The sequence below is a fragment of the Branchiostoma lanceolatum genome, chromosome 13 (genome assembly GCF_035083965.1).
Source record: "Branchiostoma lanceolatum isolate klBraLanc5 chromosome 13, klBraLanc5.hap2, whole genome shotgun sequence".
Lineage (NCBI taxonomy): Eukaryota > Metazoa > Chordata > Leptocardii > Amphioxiformes > Branchiostomatidae > Branchiostoma > Branchiostoma lanceolatum.
Genome location: NC_089734.1, coordinates 6497834 through 6520205, shown reverse-complemented (window position 1 = coordinate 6520205; position 22372 = coordinate 6497834). Strand labels below are relative to the sequence as shown.

General features: G+C 40.5%; 3 protein-coding genes across 4 annotated transcripts; 1 reads left to right on the top strand and 2 right to left on the bottom strand.

Annotated features, from left to right (window-relative positions):
* The first annotated feature begins 3441 nt into the window (after positions 1 to 3441).
* Positions 3442 to 5019, top strand: LOC136447192 (uncharacterized). Its single transcript, XM_066445893.1, has 2 exons — positions 3442 to 3832; positions 4835 to 5019. The coding sequence occupies exons 1-2, from the start codon at positions 3442 to 3444 to the stop codon at positions 5017 to 5019; spliced, it is 576 nt and encodes a 191-aa protein (XP_066301990.1).
* Positions 5012 to 22074, bottom strand: LOC136447405 (lysosomal cholesterol signaling protein-like). Of its 2 annotated transcripts, XM_066446316.1 has the most exons (16): positions 21911 to 22074; positions 20781 to 21205; positions 20206 to 20369; positions 19474 to 19706; positions 18656 to 18824; positions 18073 to 18228; positions 17534 to 17617; positions 16905 to 17122; positions 16513 to 16600; positions 16099 to 16137; positions 15200 to 15392; positions 10590 to 10676; positions 9961 to 10088; positions 9395 to 9490; positions 6143 to 7694; positions 5012 to 5664 (listed from the first exon to the last, which is right to left on the bottom strand). In XM_066446316.1, exons 2-15 carry the CDS (start codon positions 21133 to 21135, stop codon positions 7581 to 7583), a joined length of 2124 nt encoding a protein of 707 aa, XP_066302413.1. In that variant the 5' UTR covers positions 21136 to 21205; positions 21911 to 22074; the 3' UTR covers positions 5012 to 5664; positions 6143 to 7580. The 2 variants fall into 2 exon arrangements, with proteins under 2 accessions (XP_066302413.1, XP_066302414.1); XM_066446317.1 differs by lacking the exon at positions 16099 to 16137.
* Positions 12125 to 14711, bottom strand: LOC136447407 (tubulin alpha-1C chain-like). The gene is made up of 2 exons (XM_066446319.1): positions 13922 to 14711; positions 12125 to 13353 (listed from the first exon to the last, which is right to left on the bottom strand). The coding sequence occupies exons 1-2, from the start codon at positions 14040 to 14042 to the stop codon at positions 12236 to 12238; spliced, it is 1239 nt and encodes a 412-aa protein (XP_066302416.1). The 5' UTR covers positions 14043 to 14711; the 3' UTR covers positions 12125 to 12235.
* Positions 22075 to 22372: the final 298 nt, after the last annotated feature.

Genomic DNA, 22372 nt, shown 5'->3' with positions numbered 1-22372 from the left:
ATCAGACCGCCCGGTATATTGTTTAGTATCCACTGCCTAGCCGTGGCGACTACAGAAGGGCGTTTTTGCTTGTTATTACGGCTAACACTGCACGAAATGGCCACGTATCCTGACGGATCCGACGTATCCGGAATCGGGCCATATGGCATTTCCGAGCGAATCCGGACAAATCCCAGTTCACTGATCGGATACCGAGGTGCCCGCAGATCCGACACATTCCGACGTCGTATTCCTCCGGATCCGTGATGCGCCTCGGATACCGGAAGATATTTGTGCGGATCCCTCGTTTTTTAAGAAATATTTGGAATGTTCGGATTGTTTGTATGTCGGTAATTACTTCGGCTCCTGACAAATAAATGCACACTACTACTGCACGGCATGATCTCAGATCCTGACGAATCCAGCAGATCCGGAATCGCACATCATAGCAGACACGGAAAGTTTCCGATTGGATCCGATGAACCTCAGATCCGACAATTCCGGCGCCGTATACGTCTGGATCCTTCATTCGTTTCAGGTACAGATACGGAACGTTTCCGAGCAAATTCGGACAAATACCAGGAACACCTCAGATCCAGCAATTCCGATGCCGTATACGTCTGGATACGTTTCGGGTACAGATACAATCTATTCGGATCTTTCATTTTTTTATGTATTTGCCAATATGTTAGAAGTTCAGATTATTTGCAAGTCATGAGCTGTCTCGGATCCTGACGTATACGGAACACGGATACGTGTCGGATATCCAAATTACCCACAAGACACTTCAGGGCGCGACAAACGTTAACGGTTTTCTTTCGGTTAACAGCACAGACAAGAACGGCGTTTCGTCACCTTCTGTGCTTAACATGGCATCGCCAGAGTCTACCATGGTCGACCATGTACCAGTGATTTTTGAGTGGCTTGAGAGTCGAAGGGAATTTGGTGTAAACTCAAACGCACGGAATTGCGACGTTGTCTTCTTCGTGCATGCAATATTCGTCGCCCCCCTCCCCCCTTGTAAAGCTGGCAGGGAGTTGATCTATCATATAGAGGGTCTGCCCTTTGGTAAGTACAAATTGAAAAATTCCTGTTTCTAACTAGTTTTAGCGTCAGTTATCCTCCTATTGTATCATCGCATTCGCATGACCATAAGAATTCTCCAGCCGACCTGCTCTTTTACGGCGTTAGGATCTAGGAAATTTAAAATTACAATTTGTTCATTCTTGCCAATGGTCAGCAGACATGTGTGTCTGGTTAACGTTTCAGATACAAAATAGCAAGCAGTGGAGGGAAAGATAATTAAAGATATGGAAGGGAAGAAAATGTCATAAGTATTATATTTGTCCCACAAAGATCCCACAGTTTATGGATAGTGAACTAGAACTTATAAGGAGGCAGTAGTGTGCTTCGGTGATTATTTCATTCAGTTATAGCCGTGCATGTTTGATCAATATCATATTCAAGTTATAGATGTAAGTTTTACGTAGTCAATTCAACAATGCCCAGATTCATGTTTTTTACACATGTGAGTATGTGATATGTTTGATTTTTGTCATTGTTTCCCTTTATATATATATATATCCAGTACAGAATCGGCAAATACTTCCTTCACAAATGCAGCACATATTGTGAGGACCTTGGCTGGGAACAAAGCAATCAACTGTCAGATGCTCAGCTGCTGAGTACCTCAGGCTCCATCGGTAAGGCTCAAGTCCATCATCGGTACACTTCAATGTTAGCTGAGACAGGCATAATGGATATCCATTGTCCCGTGTTTTTTTGTTAGCTGCTGTGATGAAACGAAGCCCATGTCAAAATAATGTGACATGTTCCTTAAATACGTGAATTGATATTTATTAATCATTTGGTTTTATCATATAGGAACTGGTTCATCACAAGATGGACTCCAAACTGAGTCCAACATGCAGATACAGAAGAAATCAGCCTTGCCTGTACCTTACCAAGAGTGCATGGAAGAAGTGGACTCAGATGTAGTCAGAGAATGGGGAGAGGACGATTATACACATGCAGTTCCACGGCATATGCTACTTACGTTTAAAATGTGGCGTGTCATCATGGGAGTTTTTCAGACAGTATAATGTTACTTTCTATTTTCAACCTCTGTATTTGAAATAATTGTATCTGATGGCTTTTAGACGAAGAGCTGGCCACAAATAAGGCTTTTATTACTTTAGTGGAATATTTAGAACATGTAGGTAATTTTGGTCCAAGGGCACTATACAGTAGTAAATATTACCACAATGTTGTGATGGTGTTAATTGTAATACATTTCATAATTTTTCAGAACATTGTGCTTGCACAACCCCAATTTACCGACATTAACCTGCATATGCAGTGGTGCTTTGAGTATGCGGATGTCCCTCAGCCTGTCTCAAACGAAATGGATTATTTAGCCACATAGTACTTCCGTATTGTATTGTATTTGATAGTTTTTGAACTTAGAAATACATTATGTTGAAATATGAAATAATGAATATGTTACATACAGGCTTTCCCAAACTTCCTGTCATTCAAAATGATGTTTTGGGTATAGTTAAATTAGGAATGCAAGCACTTCCGTTACGGATTCGTTGTTGGGTCCACCTGTATCCGTCAGTATTCACCATTTTCTTCATAATACAGAAAAATCCCTGTACGTATCCGTCAGGATCTGTGGCATGTCCGTACAGTTTACCTTATTTCGGATTCCTCCGGAAATATTCCATATCCCGGTGCGGAAATAGTCGGATACGTTACACGAATCCGCCTGTATCCGTCAGTATCCGTCAGTATCCGACAAAAAAACAGAAAAATCCCTGTACATATCCGTCAGGATCTGTGGCATTTCCGTACAGTGAACGGCTCCGTATTCGTCGAAAATACCTTATTTCGGATTCCTCCGGAAATATTCCATATCCCGGTGCGGAAATAGTCGGATACGTTACACGAATCCGCCTGTATCCGTCAGTATCCGTCAGTATCCGACAAAAATACAGAAAAATCCCTGTACATATCCGTCAGGATCTGTGGCATTTCCGTACAGTGAACGGCTCCGTATTCGTCGAAAATACCTTATTTCGGATTCCTCCGGAAATATTCCATATCCCGGTGCGGAAATAGTCGGATACGTTACACGAATCCGCCGGTATCCGTCAGTATCCGTCAGTATCCGACAAATATACAGAAAAATCCCGGTACGTATACGCCGGGAAATGAGGCCATTTCGTGCAGTGTAATCCACTGCCAAAGTCCCCATTTTGGCCAATTTCTACAACTTTTTTCATCCGCCCGGGAGGTCTGGTAGAGACTAATATATAAACACGTTAGACCTGTCGCCTAGCATGCGTAGTTTGATAGGTTTACTCCTAGCAACCCGTTTGTCCTTTTTATGACGCATAATTGTTCTCAAACGCCATTGAGGAACAAGGGGCATTATGACGTCAGATCCGATGAATCACGATGGCACGAACGTCCTCCAAGCCACAACAAAAAAGATCCAAGCAAGAAAATGGAAGAAAGTCCAAAAAGTCGTCAAGTAAAGTCACTGCTACGGGTGGAGGGGGAAGGATCCTGGTCTCGAAGCGCCGCGCTAGCTTGAGGAAAGCTGACAACCAGCGAAAGGCGAAGCAAAGTGGGCGGGCAGCGCAAGACTTGCGTCTTCGTGGACGTACGGTGCAGCTTGTGAATTCTCCACGGGCGGGGTCGTCTAGGCGGCCGTCTGCGTCGGCCAGCAGTAGGCGTGGTGCGGCGAAAGCATCGTCAGCAAAGAGCAAAGCCACAAAGCGCCCGAGATCTGCTTCTTGTTCTGGTTCTACAAAAGCTAACCCAGATTCATCTCGGTCCGTGCCAGGTAAAAACGATGTAACTTCCTAGCATTTAGAGTCCAATGGTTCACCAATATGATACTAATTAACATTACTATGTGAATAGAAATGCCCGTAACATGTGTTTCATCAGCATGAATTTTGACTGGTAGTTAGAAAAATGAGACACGATCAAAGAAACGTGACACGGAACCCTAGAACTTACATTTTACAGCTCAGTGTTTGGTAGACGCAACAATATGTACGGCGTTCTACAACAGGGATTCCTTGCATTAAATTTAGTTACAGGTTGCATTTCATAAAAAAAGTTACTCCTTTTGTTGCAAGTGTCGCGGCATTTTACAGAATGATGTGCATCAAAGTCTGTCGGCAGTCCCTCTACATACACACTTGGTCTTAATATAGATTATACAACCGACATTCTGTGTTCGCAACTAGTGTATAGCTGTTCAGTACCAAGGACAGGTACTAGGTCTGTGCAAGTATGTGAACACCAAACTTGTGCCCATGCATACAAATTTTGTCTCAATACATATGATACAACCGACATTTTTGTGTTCGCAACTTGTGTGTTAAGTGTTCAGCACCAAGGACAGATCTATCCAAAGTTTATGAGCACCGCACCTATATACAAACTTTGTCTCGATACGGATGACACAACCGACATTTATTGTTCGCAGATAGTGAATTAAGTGTTCAGTCCCAATAACAATTCTTACTGTCCAGTACCACGGACAGTTCTCTTCAGTGTTCGTTTTGTGAGCAGCACACTAGATCCTACAAATAAAACTTTGTCTCGCGGTCTGAAGTTTGTGTCCAAGACAAGTATGATTTATTACTCCTATGTTTGATGGTTTCTACTTAGGTCATATCATTATTGTTAAATATGTTAATGTTATCCTTGCTTTGTATCCTGATTTGTTATGATTTTCTAAGGGCTTCCTTGGAAATCAATCACTCAGTTAATTGAAGGAAGCACCCTAAAGATTAATGATAAAGACTGAAACATCCCTGTACTTAATGTGCAGACCATGACCTTGAGTTGGTCCCCCGGCGCTGGGACGATGACGGCAGACCCATCTACACCAGACGTGGCCGTCAGCTGGTCATGGACATGAAGACGCGCATGCGCAATCAGGCCCCAGAACTCGCTGAGAGAGAACTCCGAGGCGGAAGGATCGTCATCACAGAAAAGCGAAAAAGCGGAAAGTAATGAACAGCCTTTATTAGCAGCAATAGTAACACATATACCTTAGATAACCGTATTCATATCTCAGGCAAATGTACATTTTATTCTTACTAATATTGAATGAGCTTTCCGCTGATAACGAATGTATAATAGCAAATATTTTTGTTTTATCGACATATGCTTCAGGAGGAGAGAGCAAACGCAAGAGCCCTCTCCTCGTTTCTTCAATTCTAGGCAAGAATAGGCATATGTGGTGTGCATTTTAGGGCAGACAATATAAACAATTGCCTCAAGACGTCGTTCTTACATATTAGTACATTGTTCAGTATGGTAATGTGAGCTATGGCTCTTAGCTGAACCAGGCATTTGCTTTAAATCATTACTCATCAGTGTTTGAGGTAACCTCATAAATTTTACTTTAAGCTTACTTGACATTTCGTAAAAATAAAAAAAGGATGTTGGAATTCATTCACAGCTGTTTGCATAAATAAAACTCGATGTTTTACATGACAAAACACATGGATGCAGCATAGTGTGTTTTTCTTTAGATTCTTTTAACAGTCCCAAACCGCCAACAGAGCTGCTGTTGTTGCTCGTGCTGTTCCGTCTCTCAATAAATCAACCGACCACCAGCCACAGGATATAGTCATGCGCGTTCCCGAACGATACCTTGGGAAGGACAATAACATGTATTCAGTGCCAAGGACTGGTACGTTAACAAATGCGTATTTAGTACCAAGGACAGGCATGTTTACAATGGCAAGATGGTATCTAGTAAGTATTTCCATGTGTTTCGTGGTCAGTACCTAGGAAAGATCTGTTTATAGGTGTGTGGAGTGATCAGTACCAAGGACAGGTTTGTGAGGAAACCATTACCAAGGGCGCCTGTACGCAAATGTGTTCAGTACCAAGGACAGGTCTATACACAGGTGTGTAAAGAAGTCAGTACCAACGAGATCTTTACTGGTATGAGAAAAGTTCAGTACCAACGACAGGTCTGTTAACAAGTGTGTGAAGCGGTCATTACAAGGCACAGACCTGCTCCTGTGTGTGAATGGTGTTCAGCACCAGGGCAGGTCTGGTCTCCAGTTGATTTAAACAAGGCAGATTTGTATTAAACACGACCTCCTATGTTCAAACAACACACCTTTGGTCGGGCATCATGTCCCTTTACTGATGATGGTGGCAGGTGGGTAGCACACAACGATCGGTTCTTTCTTCTTTGGTGTCATCAATTCTTTAGCCCTGTAGACAAACTTGTGCCATCTGAAAATTTGTAGAATACACATTTTTCTTCCATATTTCTCTTTGCCTCTGTGTTGTCTTGTGAGGCCTTGTTAACTATAAGTGTTCGCTATTACTATATTGTCATCTTTGCTTTTTACTTTCTGATAATTATTTTTCAACTGTAGAATAATCCCTATTAGTATAGATTATACAGATACATTGGAAATAAAAGAACAAACTACTAAATAGAACTTGACACGAAACAAAAAAAAAATGGATTCGCTCAGTACTTTGCCCTTGCCTATATTTGTATCCAAAGAAATAAAAGCACATATTGTTAACATATTGTAGTAAGAAAAATTACAACTCTTTGATGTATTCTCTCAGGTTTAACCACAAAAAAAAACATGTTTTACAAAATAATCTTAAACTCAAGCCTCAGTACAGTTTCTATGAACTTTGCAGCACCGTATATCTCTATGTCCTTCTTCTTTGTCTAGCAAATTTCAGCTCCTTGTTTCATTAGTGAGGACTTAACTTAATAAGTTAATATTGCTTGCACTTGGTATGGCACAGTTCAAAATCCAGTGCGTTTCTTACTAAGTGGTCAGAATTTTCAGCTCCTTTTTTAACATGGCAATAGCACATCTGCTTGGCTAAAGGCACTGTTTTACCAGAAAACATTCCCATAAATATTTGCATAATATCTATATCCAGCATTTTGAGTCATCTTGATCAATAGATTACAGTGAAGGTCATGATTAGATCACAATGAGTAGATCACAATGAGTGTAATGCTAGATCATAATAAGTGTCATGAAAGATCACAAAGAGTATCGTCAACAGATCATGAGTGCCATCAATAGATCACAACGAGTGCCATCAATAGATCACAGTGAGTGTCATCATAGATCACAATGAGAGTCATCCACAGATCACAATGAGTCATGAAAAGATCACAATGAGTGTCATCAATAGATCATATCAAGCGTCACTTCATCACGAAATGGAGTAAGAAATTGGTGTGCGTTGTTTGTAATCAGTTCATTTCTTGTTTCTACAGTTGATGTAATACAGCTTAACTATCAAGTCTGAGAGTTGAATATATCATATTTAGTGCTACTTCATTTGTAAGATCAACAGTTATTTTTGGCATCTGTAATTAGTTGATTTCTTGCTTTTATTGGTACACTATTGCTATCAAGTTTGGCACATGAATTGATCATATTTAGGGTCACTTCATCAGTAAGATCATGGTATGGATAAGCAATTGAGTGGGACTGTTGGTATTTGTTTGTAATCAGTTGATTTCTTGTTTCTATTGGTGGTGATGATGATTGGCAGTTGATTGGCTGTCATCAGTGAGGAGAGTTGGTGGGGGATGAGGACCTCCTCATCTGTACATACTTTTTGATGAGTGGATGAAGGATCATCTGGGTGTCCAGACCAAAGGCAACAAATGCAAAAATACCCTGAGGAAGAAGAAAAAAACCACAATTAACACTGTTAGCATGTAGTTCAGTTATCACATGTAGGGAAGTTGAAAATAAAAGCTTTATTACCTTCGTCGACGAATGGTTTCGTCGAGAAGGTTATTCTATGGTGCTTGTCTGTGTGTCTGTTAGTGAACAGAATAAGTCGAGAACGCCTGGATGGTTTGTTGTCGTAGTTGGTGTGTCGGTGTGTATGTGGGAAATCTCAAGATGATTAGATTTTGGGCGAAGTGTTTTGCATAATTAACGAGAAAAGTGTAAAAATGTGTTACATTGGATGCTGAAGTATGTGTACGTGTCGGCTGTGTTTTTCCAAGGCGTCATGGATAGGGCAAGGAGGTCCTGAGGGGTCATGTTGAGGGCAGGAAACGTCAGTTACACAAATTGGCTGTGAGCCAGCTGTAGGCATAATGGTAAGGTAGTCTCCAAGCAGACCTATGGGTTGGCTATAGCAGGGGCAGGTTTTGCTTCAGACTGTGAAAGGGAATTACTCAAGAAGGGCTTGGTGGATGGTCATAAATTTCTGTAAGTACATAGCTTGAGTGCTGATGTACATGATTAGATACTTATTATGCAAATCAGTATCTAATTTGCATAATTAATGAGGAAAGTTTATACATCCATCAATTTCCATGATAGGACTCTTAAACATGTGACATATGTAACTGAGGATGAGAGAAATATTAATAGATATCAGCTTTGCAAATGAGAACCTCATTGACATAATTAATGAGAAAAACTATAACTCGAGATGGTCTTGATGGATGGTCGTGATTTTTGGTATGTAGATAGCTTACGTGATGCTTTGTATGATTGGATGATAATTATGCAAATCAAATTCTAACTCGCATAATTAATGAGGCAATTTTAAAAATCTGCTGTGTTCCATGATATGACTATTCAAATATGTGACATTTGTAACTAAGGAAGAGAGGAATGTTGATAGATAGGAAATATGCAAATGTGGGCCTAATTAGCATAATTAATGAGAAACTACTATAATTCCATACTAGTAAATGACGGCAATTTCATAATTGTGGCATTAGGAAGTTGTGTGAATGTGAACACCATTGAATCAAATTATGCTAATAAGGAGGGAGCTTATTTGCATAATTGATGATAAATGTTAGCATAACCTTCTTTGTTAAGCTCATAGTCATAACAAGGAGGTTTGGACAACTTATGTTATTTGGGTGAAGAGGGTCAACTGGTATGATTGATGATTGATGAAAAACACTCCTAATACGTCAGTCATAAAGGTCAAAATCATTTGACGAAGGTATGAGGTCGTAGAACTCTTGTTTCAGCTGCTATCAAGGTCAAGGAAGTTTCTTTGTCTAATCCTGTAACAGTAAGCTTCAGTTTGTTTCTAAACATAATCACTACTAATGTGCCATATTATAACTACCAGATAGTCTTCCTATTGTTCCATAGCTAAAAAAATATAGGAAATTGTATTTTACAAGTCCTGTCACAAGTAGTAATTGCTTGAACAGAGGGGGTGGAGTTTGAAGTATACATGGAGCCCCATCATGTGGTAATGTTATTGTAACAATGTATACAATGTACTGATCGCAACAGAACTTTGACAGGTAAAAATTACAATACCACCAATTAAATGGCACGTGCCATTGATTATAAATCAGGTACTTTTATATCCTGTTCCATACATAACCCACCTGAGCAAAGCTGAAGACACTATTGAGGAACTCCAGCTCTATATAGATGCCCTGCATGGAGTCCATCATCAGCCTCCAGATACATAGAAACAGCTCCTGGAAGGGGGAGGGGGACAAAGTTAGAATGAATCATAATACTAATGACTTAAGTTTGTAAATGCTACACTTGTTATAGTAGCAAACAAAGATGTTGCAGAAAAAAAAAACACAACATGTATATGTGATGTAGAATGGAGTTGATGGTTTGAAATTGTTGAAACATCTAACATAATATTGACAGTTTGTAGCAACTATTGCAACAGCACATGCAAGTACAGAATGCGTAATATATTCTACAAGAACTTGCAACAATTCAAATGTCTTCTGCAAATTAGATAGTGAGTATATGTGTACATGTTTGTCTGAAATGCTACTTAAGCTCTTGATGTAACATGTCATAAAATGTACACACCCATATTTTGACAAAGATGATTAAAAGCAGACTTCAAATAGAGACATTTTGAAAATGTAACCGTGTGAATATGTAGTCTTAAAGGCAACATTAGTTTTATATCTAATTAACTCACAATGAACATGGACAGTGTGAGGCAGATGAGCACCACCACGTGTCTTGACACTTGTTGGTCATGTGACTCTGACACCTGCTCCTCTTCACCCAGCTGGTAACCATCCCCTGCACCTGGCATCGACGATTCTGAAAATAATTATGTCGTTTTAGAGCTGTCAGAAAAATCAACAACAGTGAATGCATGTACTAATGATACATAAATTGATTGGCAATGAGGTATACACATAATGGGATTGATATCTGATAGGATATACATAAGAGGCAATAAAATAACAAATTTCAAAGGTTTGATTGCTAAAAATTTGGTATGAAATGTACTTGTAAGTGGCAAAACTATGCCTCTGCGTTAGCTATTAAGTTACTGTTTTAGCACCATTGATATTTATTTTATTCAAGCAGTCTTCAACTTAAAAACTAACATGACGTGAACAAGACGTACAGACTAGACGTCGAAAATTTGGAGGTGTGTATTTCGCTACCTTTCTTTTTCAAGTCACTGTTTGAGGAATATTCTTGTAACTGTTATTATACGTGACTGATTAATTTCTTCAACAAAAACTAACATGGCTTGCAAAATATGTCACACAAAACCCATAACATTTCTGTATAGGAGTTTATCTGTGTCACCTGATGACAAGGACTGATAGGAGAGCATCCCCTGAGAAGTTCTGGTTCTCTGAAGTCCAGGCTCCATGGAGGTCATCAGGGGACACTCTACAGAACACAAACAGTACATGTGGTTAAAAAAAGTTATTCTCACACAGCCAACGTTTTTTAACTGCCAACATTTTTGTAGATGCTATGCTCCCTCCCTCAGGGCAATACTGACTGGTTGTACTCTGTACCGCAGCTAGGGGGCACTGCAGCGGGAAGGTTGTGGTCCCAAGCATAATCGTATCCCCCACCTAAGGGTTATCAATTGATTTTGACAACCATGCCAAACATAATTGAATTTACTACAAAAAATGTAAACTGGTATAGCTGATGAAAGTCATGTCAGAAAAAGTACATGCAGTTTTGACTCTGTATCATATATACAGACGAAGCCACTTAATTGCACATCGGATAAACGCACACTCTGTTTAATTGCAGGGAATCCCAAAATCCCAAACCGGTTCCCATTCACTGCATTGTTAGTGACTCCGCATATCTGCACCGCACATTGTCACCATGTCGGATAACTGCACCAATTTTTTTTTTAAATCCTCGACAAGTTAACTAAAAAGGTGCTCTAAAATCGGAAAACGTCGTACAAATGAGCCGATACCTGCCGGTGTAAAGGTGCAATACCGCCAATATGTTTAAAACTGTTTTAGTAACGAAAGAAGGCGGTCTCCATTGACAGTTATGTTGATAGGAATCATATGGGATGTCCCGGGCGGGTCGGCATTAAGACACGCACGCCTACCAAAGGCGGCATTACGCTTTGGCAGACAGCATGCTGTACTCAATAAAGATTGGTCTCTACCTGTACACTGTCTAATTACTGTGAATGCATTCAAGTTCGCGGGAATTTGATTTCGCGTTGCGGCATCGCTTTTGTCACATACTGCTGCAATAATAAAAGACCGGCGTCTTTACGTCACATTCAGTCGGAAACCAAACAGCGACTCGGCAATGGCTATAGACGCGTAGGTGGACATAGCAGTCGCTTTTGATGATGTGGTGCTGACGTGATGGCAGAGCTGAATCCGCATCGTAGAAACTTCCTGCATTCGCCAGAACGAGGTGTACGCGGGTTCGGCTCTGCTACATGTATAAGGAGAATGATCAAACTGGAACTAAGAACTCAATATTTTGCTGGTTCTATGAGGTATGGTAGCGCAAGAATTGTTACGTTAGCTACTAAGGTCAAGTAAGTCTCGACTCTGGGGTGTTATCCAGTCTGTGATTGAGAAAAAACATGGTGGTGCGGTCCAGCTAGGAATTTCGCATAATTGCACCAGCCGGATAATTGCACCAAAACCGCTGACAAATGGGTGGTGCAGTTAAGCGGATTCTACTGTATCAGCAAGGATGAAATTGGTCAGTTCAAATTACAAGGGGGATATTCTGTCCAATATTTACAGCTAAAACCTAGTCATCTGGTTTCACAATGTGTGTGTGTATAATTCTATGCTGCTGCATTGCAGATAAAAAACACAAAAAAAGTAGTCCACAGCTGTGTCCCAAATTCTTTTCTTTTTATTCCCTAAAAGATAAACATCATAGTATACATGTATCTTGTGGAGACAGTCGCTACTTATCTATGTCCAGTTAAGCCAAGAAGTCTACTACTCATTGCTGTCTTCTTCTTCCACAAAGTCAGCAGCAATCTCCTCATAATCTTTTTCCAGTTCAGCTAAATCTTCCCGGGCCTCCGTAAACTCTCCCTCCTCCATCCCCTCTCTCGTGTACCAGTGCACGAAGGCGCGCTTGGCGTACATCAGGTCAAACTTGTGGTCCAGAAGGGCCCAGGCCTCAGCGATGGCCGTGGTGTTGCTCAACATGCACACGGCACGCTGCACCTTGGCCAGGTCTCCACCAGGCACCACAGTGGGAGGCTGGGAGTTGATGCCGACTTTAAACCCTGTGGGGCACCAGTCAACGAATTGAACTGTATGTTTGGTCTTGATGGTGGCAATAGCAGTGTTGATATCCTTAGGCACGACATCACCGCGGTATAACAGACAGCAGGCAGAGTATTTACCACGGCCAGGATCACACGTCACCATCTGGTTGGTTGTCTCGAAGCAGGCGTTGGTGATCTCAGCAATGGATAGCTCCTGATGGTATGCTTTCTCTGCAGGGATGATGGGAGCATATGAGGCAAGAGGGAAGAGAATTCTTGGGTAGGGAACCAAGTTAGTCTGGAACTCTGTTAGATCCACATTCATTACGCCATTGAAGCGCAGGGATGCGGTAATGGAAGAGACGATCTGACTGATCAGACAGTTGAGGTTGGTGTAGGTTGGGCTCTCAATGTCCAGGTTACGGCAGCAGATGTCATACACTGCCTCATTGTCGAACATGAAGGCGCAGTCTGAGTGCTTCAGAGTGGCATGGGTGGCCAGGACTGCATTGTAGGGCTCTACCACAGCAGTGGACACATGGGGAGCTGGGTAGACAGAGAACTCCAGCTTGGACATCTTGCTGTAGTCCATGGACAGACGTTCCAGCAACAGGGAGGTGAAGCCAGAGCCGGTGCCACCGCCAACGGAGTGGAAGATGAGGAAGCCCTGCAGACCAGTGCACTGGTCAGCCAGCTTACGGATGCGGTCCAGGACCAGATCAATGATATCCTTCCCACCAGTGTGGTAACCACGGGCGTAGATGTTGGCTGCATCCTCCTTACCGGTGATGAGTTGGTCAGGGTGGAACAGATCACAGTATGCACCAATGCGGACTTCGTCTGAGGAACAGAATGGAGACTATCATTAATATGCAAGCAGCTATATTTGATGGAATAAAAATAATGCTCATAACTAAAATTGACTTCACAGACTACTACACAATGTACATGTATCTCCAATCATGTTATTCTCAGAGTGCAAATTTGGCACAGTAGCAAGTTACACACATGCTTAATATGATTAAGAACCGAGACAAGAACACTGAAAATCATAAAGTGGGCTGGAAATACATTCCCCAATAGCATGGGTGAGAAAATCTGACATGTCATCGATATGCAAATGAGATCGCAGTGTCCTTGCTTGAAGGGCTGGAAAAGTGTTTGTTTAGGACCCTACAATATTTAAAGAGATAAAGAGTTTTTCATGAGAAAAACTGTCACCACATTCCCAGGCATGACAATGCCTGAAATCACATACGGAGGCCTAGGTGGGCATAGTGCAGTAAAATTTTATTAAATGGCACCTTTTTGTCATAAGTGTTGAATAGGTACTTCACTTTATTTTTCTGTTTACGCCTTGGGGAGGACGTCATGGGAAGTAAACTTTCTTGAAGTAAAATGCTCTTACCAACTCCAGTGGGTTCCAGATCCACAAAAACGGCACGGGGCTCATGCTTGCCAGTAGCAGTCTCACAGAAGAACGTGCTGAATGTCTTGCCCTGGCTGTCAATGGTCTTGTTGTTCAGCATCTGACCATCAAGCTGGATACCATGTTCCAAACAGTACAGCTCCCAGCAGGCGTTACCGATCTGACAACCGGCCTGGCCAACATGGATAGAGATGCACTCACGCTGGAAATAAAGGGCACAAGAAATATACAATTAGTTACCTTTTTTCCTGCAGTAAGTCAGCTATGCCAACCCTTACAAATTTCATGACATATGCAGTCTGGTATTCAAACTTTAAAGCAAAACAAACAACAGTATTCTGAAATTAAATTCACAATCTAGGGATTCAAACTGAATGTAGATTGACTTCCACACAAAAATTGCCCCATTCTATCTCTTCCATGTTGCTGTCACAAATCAAATGTCATCACCCCCATTCTGACATGGGTAATACTATCATCAAAGAAACAGAAGTGGGCTCACCATGTTTGTTTCTCGTGTGCTGAGCAAGGATATCTCAAAATCAGCTAGGACAGTCTTGAAAACCCACCAACTTTAGATGAGTCTTGGTGGACAAATCTTTGTGAGTCTTGGATTATAAACCTTTGACAATTTTGGACTCTAAGATATGTGTGCATATACTTCTGTTAAGGTCTGTGTCCAGCATAGGTTAGCTGGTACATGTATCAGGTGTCATTCTTAACTAAACAAAATGATGGGATTTTCACAGTGTTCTGGCTAGTTTGAAGAACCTTGGCTGTATAAAGTAGATAAACAAGGAGACAAGATATACGTGTTAAATAGTTACCACTTCTGAAACGAGGGAAGTCCATTGCAATGCAACATAACATTTGCACATTCCCTTCTTAGACAAGTATTTATTGTTGTGTGTTTCTACTGTAGTAAGCAGGGTCCTTCTAATGCCCATTTCATGACACATTCTATAGAATGTGTAAATTATTAGACTAGGGTAGTTATGACACCAAACACAACATACACAGCAGCCCTCAAAAGAAACTGTTACAACTTTTGAATAGCTGTAAAACGTGCATGTTGATTGAACAATATGATGTAATTGTCAGACATAATAGGAAAATATTGTACAGGTATCTATTGTGTAAAGGTCACTTACACAGTGAGGAAGAGGGTTAGTAGAAGGAGCAAGGTTAGTTGAAGGAGGTTTTAAATAACTTCCTTCATTTTAAAGACCGTTATGCAGCATTCTAATGACATCTTACCTTCGTCAGGGTTGGTGCAGCAGTTATTATGGTTCTGGCACTGATCTCTCAGTTCTCTGCGTGTATCTGGGACCAGGCTGCAGTCTTTGTTGTCCTGTTTTGCTGACCTGAGGTGTCCAAGTCTCTGTAGTCCTACCAGGGATCCCACAGTCACCAGTATACACACTATCAACACCCCTGTCATGGTGATACTCTGGAATAAAAAAAAAACATCGATTGAGTCTATCAAACCTTGACTTCCAAAGTGCAAGCACATCTAATCCTTGCACAAAAGGGAAAAAAGATATTAAGATGGATAGTGAGGGAATGAATACTTGATGCGGTCTTTATACTTTATCTTTAACTCCTAAAATTGTTCAGAATGTAAGAATCAAAGTTAACCACAGGAGTCATGTACTACTAGAGTACACTCTGAATAAACCTAACCATAAAAGAGCCAATGTACATGTGGTCCTCATATGATGAACCACACCATTCTATGATGATATGATTGTGTAGTTTGTGCATGTATACGTCTATTCCTATGTCTACCTTGCATATTGTGTTATACGGGTGTTCCGCATTGTGTGATAATTTTCCGTATCACACAGGGTTCTACTTGTATCACACGGGCTTCCATAGAATATTTAGAATGTATTTCGATTGTGCCGGTTGTGCCGCTGTCGAAAATTTGAATACCAGATTCGGAAGTTGGAATCAATGTTGTTACAATTTTTGGTTCGAGGACACAAAACTTCTAGCGCATTCTGCATAGAAATATGTGTTTTTTCAGGTGGGTATGACATGAATATCATATATTTATAGAATACAACACGGTGTATTCCGCATCACCCTCGGTCCCGGCAATCCTGCAGGTCACCGTGTTGTATTTAATAAGTATATGTTAGATGTGAAGTTACCACAGAGGCAGTGCAGAACTGCTCAGAGATGAACAGAAACTAGAAAACACATTAAGACAGAAATAGAAAAAAAAACAGGTAAAAATACAATGTAGTTTCTTGCCATGCTTAAACTTTAAAGTGATTTCTGTTGAATTTACAAAACCCCATAACTCAAATGAAATGACAGTTAATCAACATGATTAACCATCTGTAGCTACTTCCATTGCTCATCAGAAATAAGTTTTATGTAGAATGATACATTAATCTACATGTATATAGTAAGGGTAGATATATCATTACAAGGAACTAACTTGAGGCAAATCTACATCTATGTGGTCCCCCCACCCCACACATATACCTTTGATCAAATATTACTTGGTGTTAACTGTGCAAAACATGTATTTTTCTTAATCCAAAACACTCAATGCTGACCTGGCAGGAGCTGTGCATGGGCTGATCACACGTGAGACCAGTGAAGGAACGCACTATGAACAGCACACCGGTCAACAGGACGGGTGCTCTGGAAACAGAAGCAGATATCACTTTGTTATAAGCTTACTGACACAGGAGCTAACAAAATGAAGTCTCAAGTCTTCAAATTCAGAGCACTCTAAGATTCATGATGCGTAGGCCAAGGACTACTACCAGTAGGTTAAGAAAAGGATTGAGAGAGTGAGGGAGTGAGTAAGGTGTTGGTAGTGATTATGATAAGTAGAAAGAGATAGACCCTGAATGGATCATAAGAAGAGTAGCCCTACAACAGTCCACAATTAACAGACTACTATAAAACGTTAAAATCATAACAATACATTTTGCAGCCTTACCCCCAGCTGGCTATATGGAACAGCCCCATGTTCCTGTTCACAAAGTCTGCTCCTTCTCTCTTCAGTAAGAACAGCCCAACAGCCAGCGCTGCCGTCCATGTTCGTGAGCTGATGGTTCCAATCATCATGACAGTGAAGGAGAGGTAGGCCTGCCATGTCTGTGCACTGTGTGGGTAGCCTAGTGTGTAGAACAGGATCATCCCTACACAGCCAAAGATCTGGGTGGAAACATCAGCAAAAATTTGATATTGGAGTTTTCTTTTTACACAACCAGTTATGTCTCACCTGGGGGAATAAGCAAAAATCATTCTGCTATATTGTAGTATCTATATAGATTCTTAAAAGTGAATTATTTACAATACACATAGTATAGTTTGTGCTCAGAAAACAGATTTTTAAAACATTAAAAAAGTAATGAAAGGCAGCAATCATTTTGCTTCAAGCTCACAAATGTATCGCAGGCTGTCTATTCTTAAAGTACAATAGATTCTTTAACTCAAATTCAACTGAAGAAATATGTATTCACAATACAATACATTGTCTACATGTATATTTAGAAAAAAAAATCAGCAATATTATTATAGTATCATCATCTTAAATCAAAGTTCAGCTTAAGTTTTATATCTTACCTGAGACAGAACCAGACATGTGGTGAGTTTGTGAGGAAGTTGTTTGAACTGGCCTGAGAGGAAAAACACTGCAAGTACCCAGACCTGGGGAAGAGAAGGTAAGGGGTCACAAAATGAATTCAATGGAAGCATACATGACAGGTACATGACTTATAAGTTACAAGAGGCTAGTGTTTGTCTTAAGATGAAAGTTACTGAGGATTACTTAACCTTCCTCCTGCTGTGGCCCATTTAAATGTAGGGCCAATGTTGCTTACATTAGTTACAGAGCAACACAGGAAGGATAGGGCTAAAGAGACATTTTAAAAACAAAGCAACATGTTCCTAAATCAACTATCATCTTACTTGAGTTGACCACATAGTACATGGACACATAGTAATCTTATATTTTACCTGAGTTTACAGAATGTAACCTTTACCTGTGTTTATTATCATACGACAGTGCACAAGGCAAAGAGACAAAACAAACATGTTTTTACCTGAGTTTATGACATGGACATACAGTAACTTATTTCACAAGTTTACAGCTGATTACTCACACAGAAGATGAGGCCGATGATGCTGACATCGAACGCTGTCTTGGCGACCACAGCCATGAGGTTGGTCTGTGTGTCCATGGACAGACTACTCATCTGTGCTGACATGAACATCAGGGGGGCAGACAGGAAGGTGCATACCACCAGCCCTGGACCAACCTGCAATTGTCATAGATTAGCTAAAGTCAAAGTCCTTCCCGTAGCAGATGGTGCATAGGGCGGTGCCCATCTCCATTTCAATAGCCCTTGGGCCACACAACTTTGTGAAATCACTACAGTAGGGGGCTTGTCCACTGGTAGTGATGTGTGTTTAACTACCATACTCTTTCCCAAATGCTGAGTGCTTAAAGCAGAGAAAGCAGTCTGTATCATTTTTATAGTCTTTGGTATGACTCGGCCGGGGATCAAACTCACAACCTACCATATGCAATGCGAACACTCTACCCACTCGGCCATTGCACCGGTTGAATATATAAAGTCATATATTAACTCATCAGAGTTCCACTTTGAGTTTTAACAAAATATGTTGATAGGACATTTCCTACTTACAAATAAAGACAACAACAACAAGAGCGAAATAAATTACCACTTCAGTTGCCAGGCCGTAGTTGGAGGCGAAGATGAAAACTGAAGGAGCCACAGGAAACGTTCCGTACAGGAAGCCGTAGTTACGGAACTCTTCTGTCATGTTGGTGTCATTACCACCAATCTGGAGTCCGACAACAAGCTCACGGGCAACAAATGGAAGCAACAATCTGTCAAAGAAAGGGAAAATTACCAAGGTACACATTTTGGGTTTGGCTTTTGTTTACTATTTTGAATGCACATACATGTAGTTCATGGATTTGACCACTCACCATATTTTCTTCTTAGACAAACCATAGTCGACAAATACATGTAGACAAAAGGAGCAACATGTATTTGAAAGACTGTGGATTGTTAACTTTCATGGCCATTTAGTGGGACAGTATTATTTTTGAAATGACAGAAAAAGGGGCGTTGTCAGCAGACAATGGGAAAAAATTGAAATCAAACTAACACAGTTTAATGGACAGTGAACAAGTAGGGCATCGGTGAATAAAGACACCCAAAGGGCAAAGGTTGTTTAGTACCCAGGGTGGCTGTTTAGTGCTCCTATTTCACAATTAACAATTTCCCAATCTTCATATGAACCCAGGTAGTAAAGTTCATCACCAAGAGTGGTCAATTCCATGTACAGCCATGGAAGTCAACAATCCACTGGCTTTGGATATAACTTAATAAATACCTGCCTACAGATTGGCTTCTTCGTTTTTCTTCGTTTTTTTTCTTCTTCCATCAATTAAGTCCAAAAAAGTCTGTAGTTTCAATAAATGCTTTGCTACACTGAATGACACTGAATATTTTAACAATATTCCTACTTACGTCTTGACTGCTACCAGGATAGCCGGCACGATAAAGGCAAATCGTGCCTGCTGGCTGATCTTGCCGACCATGCTGAGTCCCAGGTAGAACAGGGCTGTGGCACTGAAGGACTCTCCCAGCACATTCAGGATCCCTGACAGTACAGGCGGCACGGTTTGGTGGAAGGCAAAGTTCCCAGCAATGCCAATCATCACCATGAAGATGATGGGGTTCAATATCACCCCTTTTATAACCTGGAAGAAGAGAGAGTTTTCGTATGAAAGTCATTCAGATCAGCTTTAACTTGAAGTATGAAAATAAACATGAAGTCTCAAATCTTTTGTTGGAGTGATAGGGCATTTTTTCTTTTCTATTCCTTCCTCTTCTTTGCTATCAGTCAATCATAATTAAAACCTCATTTATGTAATATAAGTTGCCTAATACATGTTCTATCTTACTGCTCATTTCAGAAAAGAAAATATGAGACAAAACAATATTTTGACAATACTTTGCAACCTACATTTTTTTTGCTTTTGTTTTTCTTCCCAGTGGACAGTTCACGGAAGAATTGGAGATTCGGAAGAGAGCCAAAATGGATATGGGAATCTGATCATGACATCATCTATGGTGCCTTAAATTACTGGTCATCAACACTACAACAGCTGTTGTAGATGTAGTATACAGTTTTATTATGTGGTATTGACAGGATAAGTGACAATGAATGAGCTTATCATATAACAGGAATACATGTACCTGTAGGACACTCCTGCACCTGCTCTTAGCCTCTGTAGAGTCGATGTTCTTCTGCACCTCCATGAGAGTAAACCCCAGCGGGTTCAGGATAGCCACAGAGATGGGAGCCAGCAGGTAGATGTAACTCAGGAGCTCTGGGCGGCTGGAACTGTAGATGGCTTTCACTGGAATATAATAACATCAACACACGTGAAATTATGATGACCACTCCTAGACCAATAAACAGGGAGTTTTGATCAGAAGGATGCAGACTTAAATGATGCTTGTATCTACAAAACATTTTTGATAACTACACAAGTTATGTACTTTAATAGTACTCAAACTTTAATGAAGCTTTTCTGACCATTATTTCTTCTTGTGTTGTAATACAATGGCTAAAGACTTTTAACCAGTTGGCATTCATCTTATTATAATTTTTTTAAAATTCATTTTATCATACATGTATCATGAAGACCATCTTTTTTTTGGGGGGGGGGGTCTTTCATGAAAGGTCCAGTGTCATGATTGTCTCCTACTCATAGTCTTGGATCAATCATAAAAGTAAATCATTCTATTTGCACTTCATTAATTCTTACCGATAGGATATCCTAAGGCAAAATCATTGCTCTGGGTGGCGAAGATGGCAAACAGTCCAGCCTTCCCAAAGTTCCTCCCGAGAACGAGCGTGAACACAGCCACCAACAGGAACACTGAAGACTTGGCAATGGCCATGGCCAGGAGGAACCACCAGTTGACGGCCTCAAACTTGAGCGTACACATGGCTTGGAAGAGAAGTGCGGGGAGGGCCAGGTAGGAGATGTACTTCTCCAATCCTTTAGCAGCAGAAGTTGTGATGATTCCAACTCGCCCGAACAGGTACCCAGCGAAGATGATGGCGAAACACTGGATGATGGCCGGGTACAAGTTGTTGAACACAGTGGATGATGACATGATGGTGGTTGGCTCATAAGTTAGATGTTTTCAGCTTGAGGGATTATAATTGCATAGTGAGTGAATTAACCTGAAAACAAACAAATGAATAAAATCAAGGACAGTTCATTAACCTGGAAATTCAAGGGCGTGACAGGAAGAAATAATATGAATTGTAATATTTTGAGTTAATGATATTATTAACTTGAGATGAAAGTAATAATTGAGAATCAAATTTTATAAGGGTAGGGGAATTTGTTTATTTGATTGTCTAAGGCTCTAGTACTAAGAGTATTATTTTTTTCATCTTCATATTTTCTGGCCACAAATGTGAACTGGACACTAATTAGTAATTACAAAATGTAAATCTCTTGTCTGACGCAAGATGGCATGACCTGTGAAGTTTGGAGAAGTAGGGCATGTAGGGATGGGGCACAGTGAGAGGGCGGACAATATATTCTGGTCACGCGCTTATAAATCCCCAAGGCCCATTCGACCTCAATAATGATGTCAATAAAGTCTGTCATCGTCACTTCTTTCGTTTATAAACGTCTCAAACAATCCGTTAAGATTCTTAAATGATGCAGATGTTACTAAGAATCATACTTAATGTCCTTCGTGAGGCAATATATCCTTTATACATGTGTTTACGTAGCTACAGTTAATACGTACAGTCGACTGTCCTGTACACAATTTCTCCAATGCGTAACAACTTTGGATTTTGGATTTCTTTCGCGACAGTTAGCACTGTACTGACTGTAGTAATACAACGTCCTAGATAATAAACAAACCTAACCTTCAGTTTCTCTCGGTTCGGTGCTTCCTCTTGACGAATCAAGCCATTTTCAGGACAACAAGGTTACATCATAGGAGAAATTCAACACGTATTATTCATTATTACACAACCGGCAGTCAGCTGTCAAGCCGCGTGCACATCCCGGTGTGACCTACATCCGTTATCAATAGTGATCAGTCCACATTCATGATTGTAGGGGTGTGTGATTAGGCTGTATTTCATAAATCATTATTAAAACAAGCATGTAAAATTTATAATTATCAAATAATTTTTTCATGTATTATAGTATCTTTTAATGCATAATAGATACACAAAACGATAATGTGCAAGTAATGAATATTTGTTAAAATGATACGATATCACTTTGACCCCAACTTAAAAAGTGAGCTCGTCCTTTACTACGAAAATAAATAAACCGCATCAGATCAAAAACCAGAGAATTGATATGATAAAGAACTTTAC

What these genes read in the sequence shown, in the direction of transcription:
- LOC136447192 (XM_066445893.1), top strand. Translation starts at nt 3,442, where the DNA reads ATGGCACGAACGTCCTCCAAGCCACAACAAAAAAGATCCAAGCAAGAA. An exon ending in TTCATCTCGGTCCGTGCCAG is followed by an intron (nt 3,833 to 4,834) that starts GTAAAAACGATG and finishes CTTAATGTGCAG; the next exon opens with ACCATGACCTTGAGTTGGTC.
- LOC136447407 (XM_066446319.1), bottom strand. Translation starts at nt 14,042, where the DNA reads ATGCTGAACAACAAGACCATTGACAGCCAGGGCAAGACATTCAGCACG. An exon ending in TCTGGAACCCACTGGAGTTG is followed by an intron (nt 13,354 to 13,921) that starts GTAAGAGCATTT and finishes TCTGTTCCTCAG; the next exon opens with ACGAAGTCCGCATTGGTGCA.
- LOC136447405 (XM_066446316.1), bottom strand. Translation starts at nt 21,135, where the DNA reads ATGTCATCATCCACTGTGTTCAACAACTTGTACCCGGCCATCATCCAG. An exon ending in ATCCTGGTAGCAGTCAAGAC is followed by an intron (nt 18,825 to 19,473) that starts GTAAGTAGGAAT and finishes TTTCTTTGACAG; the next exon opens with ATTGTTGCTTCCATTTGTTG. An exon ending in GTGTCTTCAGCTTTGCTCAG is followed by an intron (nt 7,695 to 9,394) that starts GTGGGTTATGTA and finishes CTTCTTCCTCAG; the next exon opens with GGTATTTTTGCATTTGTTGC.